The sequence below is a fragment of the Pagrus major genome, chromosome 23 (genome assembly GCF_040436345.1).
Source record: "Pagrus major chromosome 23, Pma_NU_1.0".
Lineage (NCBI taxonomy): Eukaryota > Metazoa > Chordata > Actinopteri > Spariformes > Sparidae > Pagrus > Pagrus major.
In genome coordinates, this window is record NC_133237.1 from 13,769,339 (window position 1) to 13,786,873 (window position 17,535).

General features: G+C 40.5%; 2 protein-coding genes across 2 annotated transcripts; one reads left to right on the top strand and one right to left on the bottom strand.

Moving 5' to 3' along the window:
- Positions 1–2,993: 2,993 nt before the first annotated feature.
- On the bottom strand, positions 2,994–9,152 carry LOC141020215 (small ubiquitin-related modifier 2-like). Its single transcript, XM_073495290.1, has 4 exons — positions 9,081–9,152; positions 7,520–7,651; positions 4,618–4,689; positions 2,994–3,740 (listed from the first exon to the last, which is right to left on the bottom strand). The coding sequence occupies exons 1-4, from the start codon at positions 9,099–9,101 to the stop codon at positions 3,678–3,680; spliced, it is 288 nt and encodes a 95-aa protein (XP_073351391.1). The 5' UTR covers positions 9,102–9,152; the 3' UTR covers positions 2,994–3,677.
- Positions 9,153–9,935: 783 nt separating this feature from the next.
- nup85 (nucleoporin 85) lies at positions 9,936–17,511 on the top strand. Its single transcript, XM_073494513.1, has 19 exons — positions 9,936–10,078; positions 10,482–10,572; positions 10,665–10,821; positions 10,951–11,021; positions 11,100–11,143; positions 11,280–11,349; positions 11,480–11,601; positions 11,791–11,925; positions 12,542–12,664; positions 12,867–12,998; positions 13,096–13,202; positions 13,310–13,393; positions 13,490–13,555; positions 13,800–13,951; positions 14,087–14,204; positions 14,758–14,858; positions 15,872–16,023; positions 16,939–17,037; positions 17,295–17,511. The coding sequence occupies exons 1-19, from the start codon at positions 10,046–10,048 to the stop codon at positions 17,391–17,393; spliced, it is 1,956 nt and encodes a 651-aa protein (XP_073350614.1). The 5' UTR covers positions 9,936–10,045; the 3' UTR covers positions 17,394–17,511.
- The last annotated feature ends 24 nt before the right edge of the window (positions 17,512–17,535 follow it).

Here is a 17,535-nt window from a genome sequence, read left to right on the forward strand (position 1 = left end):
TGCTCACATCACTCACTCTTTAGGCCGAACTAAAACACATGGCATTCGTGTCACATGCCGCTGATCAGCTGCACAGTGCAGAAAAAAAAAAATCAATAGTCAAATATAACATGAAGATGCCTCGAGCTACTTACAGCCTTCTCCCTACTCCACCCTAACCCTTTTATACACATACAACACACACACAAAAACACACATCAAGGTCTCTACTGTCTAAGCCCCGGCTGTCAGCCTGTCAGACAGACAGTCACAATCTCTGCCCGGCAGCTGACTCCAGTCGCATATAATCACAGAGTTAGCTGGCTAGCTGCAGCCTCTCCTTGATACGAATTCCTTTGCAGTGACACAAGCATGGTTGGTGTCAGTTCCTGGTAGCATTGTTATTCAATTATTAAATGAGTTAATTAAATTAGATGCCTTTGGGTCAATATCTCACAATAGAGGCGAAAAGTCTGGGGTCCACAACAAATGTAGGTCACCTAATAAATGGACTGTTCTTGAACAAGATAGGAGCTTGCATGCGGACCAGAGCATGATAAACAAAGCCCACTTTACACCGACATTCCTTCCACCACAAGCTGAACAAAAGGAACATAATAATGAGCAGGGAAACCCTTTTTCCTTGCTGTGCTGAAGGACAGTCGGGGTGGACGACAAAAACTGATGTGTTTGCAGAGGCCCTGCCGAACCCCTCCCTCTTTTTTTCCAGCAAACTCTTCTCTCCTCAGAGTCCCTGAAGCCACCAGCTGACACACTGAGCAGCTGTCCAAGGGCCAGGCGGGCAGATGGAGTCCAAAAAACAACTCCGCTCTCAAAGGAGAACTACAAAGAAAGCAACCAGAGGAGGGAAAATCCACGCAGCGTGAATTTTCTCAATCAATTCTTGTATACGTACTAGTGTCTGTCACAGTTGGCTGTGACAGTAATGCCTAAACCAGACTTCACCTCCCGGCCAGAGAGGATGAGCTCATGCTTTCCACACGGATTGCGATGGGGGGAAAAGCTTTGAGCTGCCTGGCAGCAGACCCCACCCTAGAATGAAACTGCAAATAATATCAATGAAATGGCATTAATGTTGAGAAGCTTACGGGCAGCTTCAGGCAGGTGGAGCTAGGGCAGATATAGCTGAGCTCCAGGGCCAAAGATGGCATGTCTGATAAGGCAGGGTAGGAGGCTTTTGACGGCCTACTAAGATTTTAGCCTAATTCTGCTCAAGTTGCTGCTGTACGGAACCGTTCGGTCGGCCAGCAGCACAAATGACCAGCAGCTCGTAAAATTGGGCTTTAAGGAGCAAAAGCAAAGAGCTAAGGAAAGATTTACAGGCTTAGCTAGCTCAAAGCCCCCACCCAAGCCCCCGCATCATCCGAAAACAGCATGCGACTTCAAAAACGCTTAATGACTGACTGAGATTTGGTGTGATCAGTCAGGAAAAGGCTATTAGTAGTAATTTTCCTCAAAATCTGGTTTGTGTGCGTTAGAAATCACGCCCTATGATTGAACCAGTCGCAATTTAAAGTCAATTTCTTTGCTTTATTTTCACTGCAAAGGGGCAGGATTGCATCCAGACGAGACGCATCACTTACTGGAAAGCTATGACTGCGTGCTTGGAGGATGAGTGGCCCTCTTAAAGGTGGTTTTCCATGAATATAAACATTTAATAGACATTGTGCGTCAGACGGAGACAACAGCGTAGACCTAAGATATCTATTTTATAATACTAAATAGACATAACTTCCATTATCTCTAACCAACAAAGCCATTTAGTGATAATGACATATGCAGACCAAAGTCTGGTCTAGGATTCTTCCTGCAATCAATCACACATTTGGACTCTTGCTTCTGAGCCTATACCTTTGGTCCGCTTGTGAAAAAAAAAGCTTAATAATCCACAAATAACGGATGTAATATAGGTCTAAAATCATCCGCAACTCAAAAGAGCAGCACATATAGAAATCACAGCAGGATAAGAGCCCGGTCTTGAACTACAGAAAGTTATTTCGCAGTCGACACCAGCCAGTCGAGCGGTAATGTCAGGAAGCTATGGCCATTTCTTCCAACAACAAAAAAAAAAAAAAAAAAAAGATGGAAAACATCTCCGGGTTTCTCTCCTTTTCTTTCTTTGACTCGCACGCACAATTAACCTTTTCTACAGAGCTTACATGGGCTAACCTAACTAACTTAGTGTGGCCAGAGGCTATATGGCGCATCAGACACCCAATAAGATTAACTTAATTAGCAAGACGATGTGACAGTTTAGCTAAATCCAGAAAAATCCCTCGCCATGCCAGCAGCAAGCTAATGTAAGGTAGCAGGCTGCCTTTAAGCAGAAAAGAGGCGTTTGCTAGCTGAGAGGCTTTGCCCGCATCACACTTCTTTTGTTCCTCCATGAAACATTAACGGCCTCTTTTCTTTACCTGGAGCTGCTTTTCGACCCAGGGCTCATTCCTTGAAAGGTGGTGGTCGTCGTCATCTTCACGGAGTATTTTTCGATGTCTTGGCAGTAACAAACAGTCAACGAGAAACTAAAGAAAAGTCCTCCACCTTCCCCGCAGAGATGCGACAGGATGTAGACTCCACCCGACACTGAAAAACATAACGAAGACCAGATCCGACGGTTCTGCGGTGCCAGCCCACGAGACCCATCCCACCAGCGTTCGACCCGCTCTGATTGGACAGAACGTCACAGAACTCCTCTCTCATTGGACAGAACCTCAGCGATCGCCTCTCTTGTTGGTGGCAGGTCTGTGCTGCATGTCAGCGATCAGACAGCAGAGACCACATCCCTGAGGGCTTTTTCTGCTGTCTAATCTATGAGCATTGGTCATGACACACTGCAAAATGCTTTACAAGGAACAGCTTAGAAGAAAAACGTGGTTAAACCTTTGACCTCCAGCTGGTGAAGATCTTATTCTTCCACTGTATTTGTACTCTGGTCACAGTTGTATTTCTAGGTCAAACAATCACACTGGAAAGCCAGACAAAATTAGTGGAAGTTTGAAAAAGAAAATAGCTTTATTTTACCAGGCATCTTAATAGACAATACAGTTGTTTATTTAACTGGAACATCTCTTCAGGCTTCCCAAAATTTGAAGCTTGGCCTAGTCAAATGACTAATCAAAACATTTCTCTACACATCCACTACCATATAAAAATGTATAAAATCAAATATTTTTTTCTGATGATAACAGAAAAACAAGTGACAATCCAGCCCCATTCCCAAACTGGGTATATATTCACTAAGTGATAGCCAGTCCCAAAATAGTACACTGAAAAAACAGATTTGCTGGACGCTGACCAAGCCTATCGCCACAGCATTTTGATCAGTTAAGTCAGTTTTATTAATTCCCACTCTATGACCAGTCCTATCTGTCTGCAACCTCAGAAGAAGCCCTCCAAACCAGGAAGGGAAGTCCTTAACATTAACCACAAATACAGCATGAATGAACAAAACCTGAATTCAGGGTGATCTGGATGTGGCTTATGTACAAAAACAGAAAAGTAACAAGGGCAAGAGTGATAATACTATACAGCAGTTATGTGTAGCAGAGAAATGACGACTCCTTCTGCGTGGAATTCTGTTGAGACAATAGGACAAGTGGCAAAGAAGCAGCCGCTGTGGATTACAGGCTGGGAAGGTTTGTTGTGTTAAGAAGGAAAATGGTGATGCATGTAGTCGATTAAATCAGGCCTCCCGTCTGTTGTTGAAACACGTCAATTGTATCTTCATCTTCCATTTCCAACTGTAAAGAGAAAACAGAAGTTAACGTGTGTCACATGATTAATTATGCACAATCTTTGCTACATTTCATAGCCAGTTGGTCTGCATCTTGTGTATTTATTTTCATAGATAAATTGCTTTTATTAAGCAAATAGTGTAAAGTGACAGGAGTTATACTGTAGAGAAAAAGGGGGGCAAGCACATGCCATGTCAAGATGTTGCAGTTACATGATATGCACCCCAAAGCTGGCACCATTGTGACCAAACCAATCACTCCATTTGGCTTTGATGACTGCAGTTTACATACACAGGCTTTGCATAGCGTCAGAGTAACGTGCAAGTATCTGTATCTACTCCAGCCATTAATTTGCAGGAAGTATATTGGCATTCGTATAAAATGGCATATTCAACACAAGTTCGAGAATACAGCAACTATAATGTAGCTTTGTGTGCTCTGACAGCCTGAGGCTGCTGCATGCTCCCAATATCAGCATGTCCTAAACTGTGGCTTGCACAAAGACCTGGTGTATGTCTGGTTTCAGCCTACAGACATTCCTACCACACACTGCTCAATGAGGGCTGGACTGTTGTATATTTAACTTTCTGACTGATTTATTAGATTTGTGGGTGCCCATAGACTTGTTCAGACACTGGACAGATTTGAGCTGTGTGTGGACAATATTGACTTCATATGAGCTTCCCCGTGAAACTGCATAGAAAAGACTGCATGAAATATGCATATTTTACTTGATAAGGATGCCTGAAATGCATCAGCACAAGTGATGACGCATGTGGAAGCCCATAAAGCATGCTTGACTCCACTATTAACCCCTGGCACAGTGTTCCTTGTGAGTGTGTATTGGGTATTTAAACATATTGTTTCAAGACTTCACACTTACCTGTGCTGGTGTGTCTGTCTCATTTATTGGCTGTCCATCAAATCTGAACCTGATTTGCCTCATTGCAAGTCCCTGGAGAGACAAACACACAAAAATATTGCTGTAAATCAAGTGTGTGTTGGAGCAGGGAAACATCTAAAAGATGCAGAGCAGGGGGGCCGAAGGAACAGGATTGACAAACACTGGTGTATATGTTGTCTGATATGCATCAATATGAAAACTCTTTATTTACAGAACACAATGCAGAAAAAGATGCTTGGGGTAATTTACATTTTAACTTATCAATGCAAGAAAAGCATGTCATTTTACAGATACAGTTTATTGTTAAACTGTAAAATATCGTTGCTCCACTGCACACATATCTTTGTCTGTGTTTGATACCCACATTTAAGGGGTCATTGCAAAAAAATTGGGTGTTTATGTAATGTGGGTGTGGGTGTGGGTGTGGGAGTGTTATATTTGTTTTTTACTATTGCTAAGTGGGTTAGAATTAGCACCAGTATAAGAACTATGACTTCTACTAACAAAACATTTTTAAAAATGCTGTTGCACATTGCAACAAAGTTAAAGTTGGTTTACACCCAAAAAAACAAAACAAAACCAAACATACATAAAACATGTAAACAAATACCCGAACAATAAATAACTAATATTTTGGGCAATACAAAGAACAAGAAGGGGTTTTTAAAAATGTGACAAAATTAACGAAACAAGCTACAAAAAAGCACAAAATGGCAAATGTAATTCTCTGAGCACATTTTAATGGAAATCTCTCCTCTCAAACCAATAAAATAATACAGATATTATATTTATAGTATTTTAAAGCAAGCCTCGTCTTGTTTAAGGCATGCCTGCTGAAGTTTGAGCGTCATACAAAAATAATGAGTTACACTGTCTGCAGTGAAACAGGAATAAATGAATAATGGAAAACATCTGGTTCTCACTGTAGTTTTAAATGAGCTGCATGACAAACATATCTCTTTTGCCCTGCTGGCAGTCTGACGAATAGACAATTTGGCGTTGTGTTTCCATTCTTCCAGAGAGCTGAACGCTTATTTGACTTTCAGATAAAAAAGGAAAGTCAGAGGTTGCGTTTCATTAGACGTGCTCTTCTTAACTCTTAAGTTCAGAATGTAAACTTTATCTGCAAACCTCAGGATTGTTTTGTAGCCATAACAGTAAAGTTTTATGAACTATACTGGCACTCGTCCCACCGTCATTAGAATAAGTCAGCATTCCTGCATCCCATTATAGCAAGTAGCTTGGCGAAGGACAACTTCAGAAGTGATTTAGCTCTCAACTGCTGATGGAAAAGATGAGATATATTTTATGATTAACACGTGGAATCAAAGATGGACAAGCAGATAAGGGAGCTTGGTTTGAGGAATGAGAGAGAGAGGTAAAGCCTGAGGCTGTGTTCAGCTATTCAGGGAAGATTTGCATCAACTCTGAAGCCTTACCTGCATTTGAGCAGGAAGAGAAGAGAAGAGCAGCAGAGCAGAGCAGAGCAGCACAGAGCATTGCCAATAAATAATGAACAATAACTCTTGCAGTAGAAAAAGACTTAAAACGTGACTGTAATGAATAACTCTTTAATCAGTCTCATCTGTCTTTTACTTTAGTTTTGACCTTAAAGCATTAACTGTCAAAACTCTTCGACCACATCATCTATAAGCGCAACAAGTGGGGCTTTTAAATTGCATGGACATTACAACTTGTTTGCTTAAGGTTAAAACTTTACTAAAAATGTATAATGCTGTACAACAAAAGCTTACATTGCCCGTCACCAACTGCATGTGTGATAAGTCCGAAGGGCTGAGAATAATTACTCTCATAGCCTTTTATGGTCTTCAAACAAGATTGAACATGTGCATACTTCAAAGCTGTTGCTTCGAACCATCAAGCAGTTCCAATAATTATTTCCATATGATATAAATGCAGCATAACTTGACATGGCTCTTCTAATCCTTCCTCCATGCTGTCTATACAGCTTCCTCTTTTACATGGGTAAATAAGCAGGCCCTTAGTGGCTCAACAACACAAAAATATTCCACTCTGACCAGCCTTTTTAGTGGTATTTTGCATGTCATAGCAGGAAAAGCTCTGGTGTAACTAATTATGTGAATAATTACTGCAATACATTCAGGTGTACCAGTTCTAGGGCGTGCTGACTCACTCGCATGGCTTACTGGGACACTTACGGATGGGAGCCATTGTTCAAATGTTATGCACATTCACATGCAGAAAAAGTTTGTATGGTAGTGAATGGTGAGAGACAAAAGTTTCTGATCCTGTTTGAATTGTGCCATGAATTACACATATGATGTTTGTCAATTTACAAGATCATTTTTCAACTCGAGAAAGGCGCAGTTTGTCATTAAACTGATGAAATACAAGACTGCTGGGTGTGTAGTCTTTCTAATTACGTAATTTCAATGTTGTGTAAGTGACGTCTTGTTCAACACTCACCAAAACACTCTCCTTTCACATAACAGTTGTCAATATGGCCAGATTTATTGTGATTTTCACCTTTATAAATAGTTTTTCTTTGCCATGGTGATGGTGACATATATTGATCGACACGGTGTAGTTCTACAAAACTAAGTAGTATTTTACTATCTTTACAACAACCTGTGACTTTCTTGACTTAAAAACTGTCTTTTGAATTGACAAACATCATATGTGTCATTCTTCATTGTCAGCATTTTTCTTATGGGCTGAAACTAAGCTAAACATCACAAAGCTACCCTCAGTTGGAACATTCACTTCAATACACATAGTAGCTCCGTGCCCCTCAGTTTGGGAACCACCGCTTTAGAAAATAAACCTGTAACATCATCTTGAGTGTTGTGCACACTCAATCAGTGATGGTTGCTGTGTGCTGATATAGATCCATGCCCACCTGTCTCTCGCAGTAGGCTCTCATGAGTTTGATGAGCGGCGTGTGTCTTTTGATCTTAAACTGCACTACAGACCCATCCTGACCCGCTACCTTCAGGTTTATGTGTTCATTGCTTTCCGTCTTGACTGCTTCCTGTGGGATAAAGTGAGATGGAAAAAAAAAAAAACACAGTTAACATGAGCCTCTGGCAAGCGTTGCAGAGCACTGTACGCCAAAACGACCAGACACAGAGGCAGTTTCCTCCCTCAGGCTGTCACTCTGATGAACACTTAACGGTCAGAGTGTCAGAGAAGCACTGCTGTAAAACTGTTGGAAATTTTAATGTTAATACTGCAGAAAAATCATGCAGTCCTTACAGTTGCACTATACTGTACACATTAGTCTAAATTCCTCAATTATTATTTTTTTTCTTTTAGAGTTAATGTTTATTATACTATTCCCTGTACATTGAGAGCAAAATTAACCAAAGTCAAACTCCTTGTTTGTGAACACATACTTGGCCTGATTCTGATTCTGATGAGGGGAACCAGAGATGGAGTAATTAGCTGATTATTGGTTAGTCCATCAACAAAAAGTAAACTCTAATTTGGAAAAAAAAAATGCAATGCCATTCATTTCCTGGTTACATCTTAACAGATAGAGAACTGCACGTTTCTCTCTGTTGTTGTTGTTATTACAACATATTAGTTTCTCAGTGTGTTGCAATTTTACACCCAATTTAACAGAAGCAGCCACAGGTTAGATGAAGATCTATAGGTGCTTATTCCAGAGTTGATGGACTTAACCTCCAAGTTTTAATTAGGGTAGGTAAGTTAGGTCAAATATAATGAGAGACAATTGAGATATGAAAAACTTAAAAAAAAGTTTAAACCCAAGCAGATGTCCCTTTACAATCTGTTTGACTTTTAAGCCGTTGCTGACAATTTTGCAATTGATGCTGATGATACTAAATCTTTGTATTAACTTAATTAAATGATTTATTCATGGGGTTAGCCAAAAGCAGATATACCATGTGGTTTAGGTATATGTAAATGGTTCCTGAATATAATTTCCAGAAAATGTATTTCAGTAAAGTTGAACATCTTCCCAGGGGCACATTTTCCTTTTGTTTACATTCTGTTCAGTGTGTGCAGAGTGAGCCACAGATCTACCAAGATAAAAAGAAAATACTGTGGTTTAGAGGAATTTATCACCACTGTGTACCACTGCTCAGTGCACAAACTTTCTCCCACTTGCACAAATAAACACACATACACATAAGCTGTTAGCAGCAGTCATTCAAACATGGAAACACACACTCGCATTGGTAAACTGAGGCATGCACTGGGGATGACACCAGCTGGTTGGCTGTGTGAGATCAAGCAGAAAGCGATCTGCGCGCCTGTGAATGCGCGTTCACAAACCTTCCGGTCTATCAAAGTAGGTATAGCTAGTAGTTGAAATGTAGCTCTCAAGTTTGGCAAGGAAAACAGAACACGTGGAAAATGTCCCTTTTTTTCTTTGAGCCCCTGCTCCACAGATCTGGTGAAATAAACTGGTATTGATGTGTGGAGACACTCACCTTTGGTTTTTCATCAGCCATGGTCACTCTTTTGGCGCTTCTCTACGCTGCCACACAAAGAATACGAGTGCGCGCACGTACTCGTTCCCGGTTAAATTATTCGAACCGAACGTGCGCGGCCACGAGCCAATGCGCGTCCACAGCACCGGGCGGTGAGTGGCTACAGGTTATCACGTGGTGGAGAGCGCAGTCTGGGCATGGGCGGGAGAGTCCCAATGCGCGTTAAAGAGACACTCAGCTACACGTGAACGCGCACAGCGTTATGTTTTCCTTTGTCAGGTTTAAAAAGGTACATTTATCTCACAACACACACCTTATCACCCTGCTTACCTCCCACCACGCCCTGCATTGTTCAGTCGTCATTATCATACAGCACAATACACATACAGGCTATGTTTGCACTTTTTGTTTTTCTTTTATTTAACCCTAAAAATCCCAGCGGCCATCTTGTTTTTCTGTCTGATGATGAAGAGCCACTAAAACTACAATAAAGGACTACTTTTACACATAGAGAAAATGTGTATTCGGACGAGTCAGATCAAAACACTGATTATTAACAGATTCCAGCAGAATCATTTGTATGCTTTGTTTGTACATGGATAAGAAGGAAAAAAAGACTATTACCATATGTTTGTGATTCATTTCTTCCTTCTTGTATGTGGATGTGGTTTCACACAGCTTTAGAGTTAATGATTATATGTGTTGATTTACTTGTCAATTATGTATTTGGGGGGGTTATTTACATGTATTCCGTGACAAAACTATCATGAGCCAACCACAGGAGATGGAAAAACAGGCAGAAGGAAGGGCATCTTTTTGACGTCATTACACGTGCGCCGTGAGGGCTTTCGAATGAATGACAGAGGCGCGTAAGCGGCACCGCACCTGTAGTTCATGGCGTGAAGTGTTTACAGCTGAATAGTTAGTCGTTTTACATTTTACCGTGGTGATTATATTGTTCCCCGATGGAGGAGGTAGACGTTGAGCCGGCAATCACCGTAAGTCACCGCTGTAGCCTAGTTTTGTCTCTTTTCTCCTACTGACTTGCATTGCTAACAAGCTAGCTAACTCTATCGCCACAACATAACTAATGTGTACTGCAGATAAGTTGATTAATTATATAAACACAGAAAGTCCCATAACGTGTCAAAAAAGTTAAACACATTAAAGGCTAATAAGAAAATTATGTAGGTCTTAAAATGTTTCAAATGTGTCAAAGTAGTAAGAACGTGATAGAGATAATGTCAGAATACTAGTTAGCGTTAGTTAAAAAGTATTCTAACGCAAACTTGTTTCATGAGCAGTGTTTAAGTACTATTTAGATGAAGGAAGAAATTGAAATTTGGCTGGACTGTTTTTCTGGATAATTTCAGTGTCTCTGCTTCTCCTCTTTAAATGCAGAACATCCCTGCAGCCAGTGCTGGGACGCATTTGGGATTTGCATGGGGACCTGGTGATATCCTGGTGTATGAGACCCTTTACAAAGCATCCGGTATGTGTAGATATCTATTCAAGCATCTCTCTTGCCTTTTGCATTCTCTTGCTTATGTCACACTATTATCTCCTTCTGTCCTCTATTTTCAGGTGCCAGAGGATCAGGATGCCCCTTTATCCATGAGGTCAGGAAAGATGAGGACATATACTCCCCCATTCTACGCAAACTCTTCAATGAGTCACATCACATCTTTGTCGGCCTGCAGTCGATTGGAGAGGACCTCCCCAGCAAGAACAAAAAACCCCAGTAAGGCCAACTGATGGACAAATCTTCTCTTCCTGTGCATGTCATTGTCATAAACCTTTATTGCAAAAGTCATTGACGCACCCTCATAAATTAGTGCATATCATGATTTGTCTCTTTCTTGCTCCTTAGATTTGTCAGCATCAGTAAAAACTATAGATCTGTGATACGCGCCTGTATGGAGGAGCTTCAGCAAGTTGCAGGTGAGAATTTTGAAATATAATTTGATATTTTAGTCCTCACTGTGATCACTCGTCCTGACCTTTTTCTCTTTTGTGCAGTTTCGACTAAAGTTGCAGATGTGGCGACACAATATGGAAATCAGGTGTGTACTATGACTGTATGTGTATCCATGCAACAGCATGCAGAGACATTACATCCATATCGAAGAACTAGACTAGTAGTAGTAGTTCGATTCCTTTGATATGGTACTAATTTCAACCTCTGTTTTGGTCTGACAGGTGTCCATTCTGTTGGCCATAGAACTGATCTGGAATCTGTGTGAAGTGATGTTCATTGATGCTGCTCCAGGTTAGAGTTTGACTTTGTGCTTGTAGTTAACTCTTTGGAATACATTTTTATAATTTCACTTTGAGACTGTGAAAGCACCCAAACAAACAAGTCAGTAATATGTATGGTTGTGTCTGTGCGATGTCCTTAGCGGGTTCCTTGTTGCTCCACCTCCTGGACTGGGTAAGGTTACACAAGGCTGATGTGGATGAGAAGGCCAGAGAAGTGCTGCAAAGTGAGAGCCCTGCTGAGCATCACGACTACTGGAATGTGGTAGGTACAACACACATATTATACTACAATAAAAACGTATGCACACCATCCTGTGATTTGGAGCATAGATGTTCTTTTACAAAACCACCAGACTGATCCTCCGCATTTCACTCTTCATCTGTATTTTGTCTGACACGGAGCGCAGTGTGAAATCTCAGGTATCACATGTCTTGTTTCTGGGTTCTGCAGGTGGTGAGTTATGTGCTGCAGGGCAGGTTGGAGGAAGCCAGACAGATGCTGGTGAAGCAAGCTACCCTGCAGCCTGCTGCCAGGAGCATGTACAAGCTGATGGACACTCTGCTCAGCAAGATGCCCTTCTACAATGTAAGAAAATGATTTAATATTCTTGATATTCTGAATTGGTTCACACATGGTTTGATCTCAGCTGTAAATACATTTTTATTTGTCAAGTGGAAAAGGTGTGCAAAACATTATACGTGGCTAATTTGTCCCGGTTTATTTCAAACCAGTTTAGAAAAACACACAAGGTAGAGAAAAATTAATAGAAAGGCATATTGTTTTGTTTTTATTTTCCTTATTACCTAAATTCCTCTTAAATGTTTATTAAAAATAATGTGTGCTGGTGTGAGATAACATAAATTAGTGGCTGTTTTCACGAGTATATCATGATAGTATGCGTAAGTAAGCAGTCATAGGCCCTCCTTCGAACAAAAACAATTCAGAATTATTTTTTTTAGATGTGTACACATATAATGTGGTCCTACTAACAAAATGGCATTTAATCTCGTGTATATTACTCACGCTGTAGATAAGAAGACACACCAGTTTCTGCCTGCACTCCTCCCTCCCTTCACATATATCATACAAATCTACTATTTATGTTCTGACACCACAGGCGTGACTTTTGCATAATTCAAACTAGCTCACAAACCAAACAATGGAGAATTTCATCTCTGAACTTTCTATGATAATCCTTCAGCCTGGTGGCACACAGATGCTGACAGAGTTTGATGTGAAGTGGAGACACTGGCACGAGGAAGTGGACCGCTGCCTGCAGGACAACTCATTTGCCAGCAACAAACATCTGGAGGTCATTTGCAAGGTCAGTGAGCCTTGCCCCTCAGTAGACCAAACTCCATTTGTAGTGTTTTGCAATGAGAAATCCTGTTTAAGAAACTGGAATGTACTATTTTGTTGTGCACCTATACTTCCAGATAATTGTGCATGTATTGGACTGTGTGAGCTTGTAAATCTTAAGTACTTATCTAACACCTTATCCCACCTGTTTTTTCACGTAATTTTAGATCCTAGTCGGGGATGAAGACACTTTGCTGGAGCACAAGGACCTGCTGAGCACCTGGTACCACTTCCTGGTCACAAGACTGCTTTTCAGCCACCCCACAGTCAAACCCACTGAGTTACACTACTATGCACAGGTATGTTACACTAACCTCTGCTGCACCACTCAGCATTCATACTCACTGGTACAACATTCCTTGTTATTCACTGTTTTATTTATATGTGTATTTGCAGTCATGTATGACGATGTTTCTGGACTCGAGGAGCGTCCCAGAGCCCCTGGATAGCATCTTACTGGCTGCCTTTGAGTTTGACATCCATCAAGTCATCAAGGACTGCAGGTGAATACATCCATCTGTACATACATGTATACTTATGTGTTTATGCCTTAACAACCCTTACCCTTTAACACACTGTTTCCTAATTTCTCCCTCATGTGTCTCCTCAGCATTGCTCTCAACAACTGGTGGTTTGTGGCCCATTTGACTGATCTTTTGGATCACTGCAAACTCCTCCAGTCTCACAACCTACAGTAAGAACTCTGTTTGTGCTTTAATCTGAAGATAACAAGATTACACTACACTACTCATCAACATTTACCATGCCATTCTGATTTGTGTGTGTTCAGCTTTGGCTCCAACTTGCGTGAGTTTCTCCTGTTAGAATATGCTTCGGGTCTCTTCACTCATCACAGGTAAGGTTATCTAAGGCTCAGTTTGCTAATTTTTCTTATTGTATCGAAAGTATGTTAATTAGTGTATCTAATTTCTTTGTTAATTTAAAGGTTTAGGTTTACAAAAAGTACGAACAATTGTTTAGTCTTTGCCTTTTTTTTGTATTGAATAACGTTTTTATAACTAGTAATTCACTCTTGATTGGTTCAGTGCTGTAGAAGGTGTATCTTACAGGATGCTTTTGTGTGTATATGTGTGTTAAAGTCTGTGGCAGTTGGCCGTGGACTACTTTGACCACTGCCCTGAGTTTGGCCGTGTCTATCTGGAGCTTCAAATCGAGCGCGTTCCTTTAGACACGGAGCGCAAAGCACTCAAAGTGCTCAGGATCTGTGAGCAGAGGCAAATGTCCGAGCAAGGTAACACTTTTTGTCTCTCAATCCTTCTCTAATTCTTTCACATCCACCCGTCTTACAATACAAAGACATCAATATAGTTGTGTGTTTTTCCAATGCAGTAGGGACTTAAACCTGTCATTTCTTGTTTTCTTACAGTGCGGAGTATCTGTAAGATCATGGCTATGCGAGCCTTAAGGAACAACAGACTGGGCTCGGCTCTCTCCTGGAGCATCAGGGCCAAAGATGCTGCGTTTGCCACCCTCATTTCAGAGAAGTTAGTTCCCTTAACAGTTCACTTACTCTTTAACATGTTTCTAGCACTATTGGTGGCAGTTATGCAACATTTGGTATAATCTTCAAAGAAACCCAGCACTGAGAAGGGCCTTCTAAACTTTTTGCCTGGTCTTTTTCTTCTTAATGTTGTTTTTACCATGGATTCCAAAAAGCAACCTTTCTACAGGCATTTTTAAAAACACTTGATTCTGTAACATTAAACAAGGACATCCTCCTTAAACATAGATTTAAGATGTATTTTGTGAGATTATATTCCTGAGTAAATCACACCTAAAGACAACAAAAGCTACTTATTTGTCTTGCTGCGTCATGTCCGTTTGTTTGGCCATTATTGGGATGATAATCTTTTTGTATTGTGTGGAGGCATTTTACAAAACAGAAAAAGTCGTGTGAACAATTACACATGGCTGATTGAAGACAAATCAAGCATTGTATTCTATTTGAGCCTGCTGGTCTCCCTGTGAAACCACTTTGTTGTGTGGTAGCTTCTCCCCAAGTGGTTTTAAAACTTTTTGTGTGTATCTGTTTCTCAGGTTCTTACAGGATTACTGCGCCAGAGGGACCTTCTCTGATTTGGACCTGATAGACAACTTGGGTCCAGCAATGCTTCTAAGCGACATGCTTACTTTCCTTGGTATGGACACACACACACACACACACACACACACACACACACACACACACACACACACACACACACACACACACACACACAGTGCAGCATGGGTTGCACTGCTCAACTTGTGACTTAGCCCTCTCACAAGTTAAATTCACACATTAAGTGAAGGAACATTCAGTCAGGGCAGATTGTCTCCTGGACTGCTTCCCTTATCGTCTCTTTTAGGCTCAGTCACATGAGCCTTAGACACAGAGACATGAGTGCACACAGAGATATAAATAAAGCTTTGAACTGCTTAATGCAACAGCATGTGACAGAGTCTTTTACTGGAAGAATATCTGTAAAGAGATGAACCGTTTATAGATAAAGTACAGTACATTTAAAGAAAGGGCAGAGCTCTAACTTAAGGTCGTCTTGCCATCCCAGGGACGGAAAAAACTTTATCAGGGAAACTGAAAAAACAAGTTTCGAGACAATCACAGGATGGGGATGGAAGGTAGACCCGGGCAAAAAAAAAAAATATATAACTGCGACACTGCTGTTACACACATACTGACCAATGGCCACTCAGCAAGAAGATGAACTGTGACAATGGCATGTGATCAGACAGATGGCCTTCTCACAAATGCATAAGCCCATTTTTATAATGTAGTTATTAATTTAATTTAACTGTAGAAAACATCTGTATAATCGGGACAGCCAGCTTTTCAGGAGAGTTCAAATTATATTTTGGGCAGTGGTGGAAAACCATTAAGTAAGAGCCCAGGAAATGACTTTTCTATAGGTTTTGATTTAATATAATCTCTACTGTAACTCTGTTAGTTTGTAAAATGATTTGTGTATTTATTAAGAAGTTATACAAAGTTCATGACCGAAAGTGTTTGATGTTTCATTGCTGAAAACAGCACATTCACATAGTCTCTGTTTGATGGGTATCAGTGATGTCTGGAGCACTGCAAGTCGTAGTCAAAAAGTAAAACCTGGGTCAGCATTGCAGTGTGAAAATGTTGCTCTCTCGTCATTCATAGGGAAGTATCGTGAGTTCCACAAGCTGTACAGAGAGAAGCGCTTCGGCGAGGCGGCTAAGCTGCTCCTCTCCCTCATGACGGCCAAGATCGCCCCCCGGAGCTTCTGGATGACTCTGCTGACCGACGCCCTGCCACTGCTGGAGCAGAAAGAGGTCGGTCACCACAAAGTCTTCCCTATACTGTGGATTTGGACAAAATGTATTTTATTATAATCACAATATATTGGTTCAGTGTAGATATACAACCAAGTTACATTAAAATATCAAACTGATATTAATGGTTTGCTGCAGGTATAATAAAGCTGGCATTTTTAGAATGAATCCCCTGTTCTATTTTAGATGGATTAATAATTGAGACAACGAATAATGCTAAATATGGGCTTCAACTAACAATTATTTTCAGTATCGAATAATGTTGATATTTAATTCTTGATTAATCATTTGGTGAATAAACTATCAGAAAAGAGTGAAAATATTCCAGAGCTTCAGGCGACATCTTCAAATGTCTTTTTTTCTTGACAGGCCCTTACTGAAGTGTGTAGGATAGACAAAAGTCCACATCAAGTTTTAATAGTTGGCATTACACCAATGAAAACACAATTTCAGAGTGACTAGATATTAGTTGCATAGCTTATAAATAAAACAGGATGTGCTTTTAGTCTGATAAACATCCGTCTGATTTACAGCAGATTATCTGTTTATTTGTGAATATTCCTGTCCGAGTCTAATCGTGTACGACAACTTTGTGCATTGCCCTAGATAGACTAGATAATAAACATGTGTCCGATCATGCATTTTCAATTTCAAGTTTCAAGACAGGTCATGCCTTTCTTTTGGATTCTTTGGTCAAAATATATTTTACAAAGTGGTCTTAAGTGGTACTGTCTTTCATGTTTTACAAAACAGAGACAAGCTGTTGTCATAACCTTTCCATTAATAAATTTGCAGTCCATGTTATTGTGTTAGATACAGGGAAACAGAATGCATGAACTAAAGAAGAACCGCAGTGCTCAGTAAGACGTGGAATGATTTCCCTGAAAGTTGGCTTTGTTTGTTGATTTATTTCAGGTGATCTTCTCAGCAGACCAAACCCACGAGCTGATGTTCTGTTTAGAGGAGCTCACCTCATTGAACACCAGTGCTCCCGGCACAGACAGGCCCATGCAGGTAAGAATGTCGTAACGCAGCCTTAATCCTGCACAGGTGATGCTATTCATTGTGACACTATTTGCCTAAAAAAATAGCTCTTAGTTTTTTCAGCCAGGTTTGTACTCAGTAAAAGCTTTAGTCTCAGCAGCTGTTGTTTTATTTACAGTCTCAAACTCTTAGTGCTGTAAAGTGTATTCTAACTGCCATACGAGAATCTGCTGCAATGTTACATTCAAACCATTATGCTCCTTATTTGAGTGAATTTGTCATTTCAGGATGAAGACATTGAGCTGACCAAAGTGGAGCTCCTGAGACTCGCTCTGGCCAGGAATCTGGCTATGGCTATAGTCAAAGAGGGAACTGTAGAAGCATGAATGGTGACTTTGAAAAGAAAGGTTTTCTTTTTCATTTTTGTACTGTACATAAAATTCAATTGATCAAAATGTGTTCTTTGATAATAAAACACTTTTCATGGTGTACTTTGTTTTAAAATCTGACTTCTGGTAATCCTGTATT

Excerpts from the sequence above, each read along its gene's own strand:
- LOC141020215 (XM_073495290.1), bottom strand. The coding sequence starts at position 9,101 with ATGGCTGATGAAAAACCAAAG. Across the intron at positions 7,652-9,080 it reads TGGCTGATGAAAAACCAAAG|GAAGCAGTCAAGACGGAAAG; the intron begins GTGAGTGTCTCC and ends TTTATCCCACAG. Across the intron at positions 3,741-4,617 it reads AGACAGACACACCAGCACAG|TTGGAAATGGAAGATGAAGA; the intron begins GTAAGTGTGAAG and ends TTCTCTTTACAG.
- nup85 (XM_073494513.1), top strand. The coding sequence starts at position 10,046 with ATGGAGGAGGTAGACGTTGAGCCGGCAATCACC. Across the intron at positions 12,665-12,866 it reads ATCTGGAGGTCATTTGCAAG|ATCCTAGTCGGGGATGAAGA; the intron begins GTCAGTGAGCCT and ends ACGTAATTTTAG. Across the intron at positions 12,999-13,095 it reads AGTTACACTACTATGCACAG|TCATGTATGACGATGTTTCT; the intron begins GTATGTTACACT and ends GTGTATTTGCAG.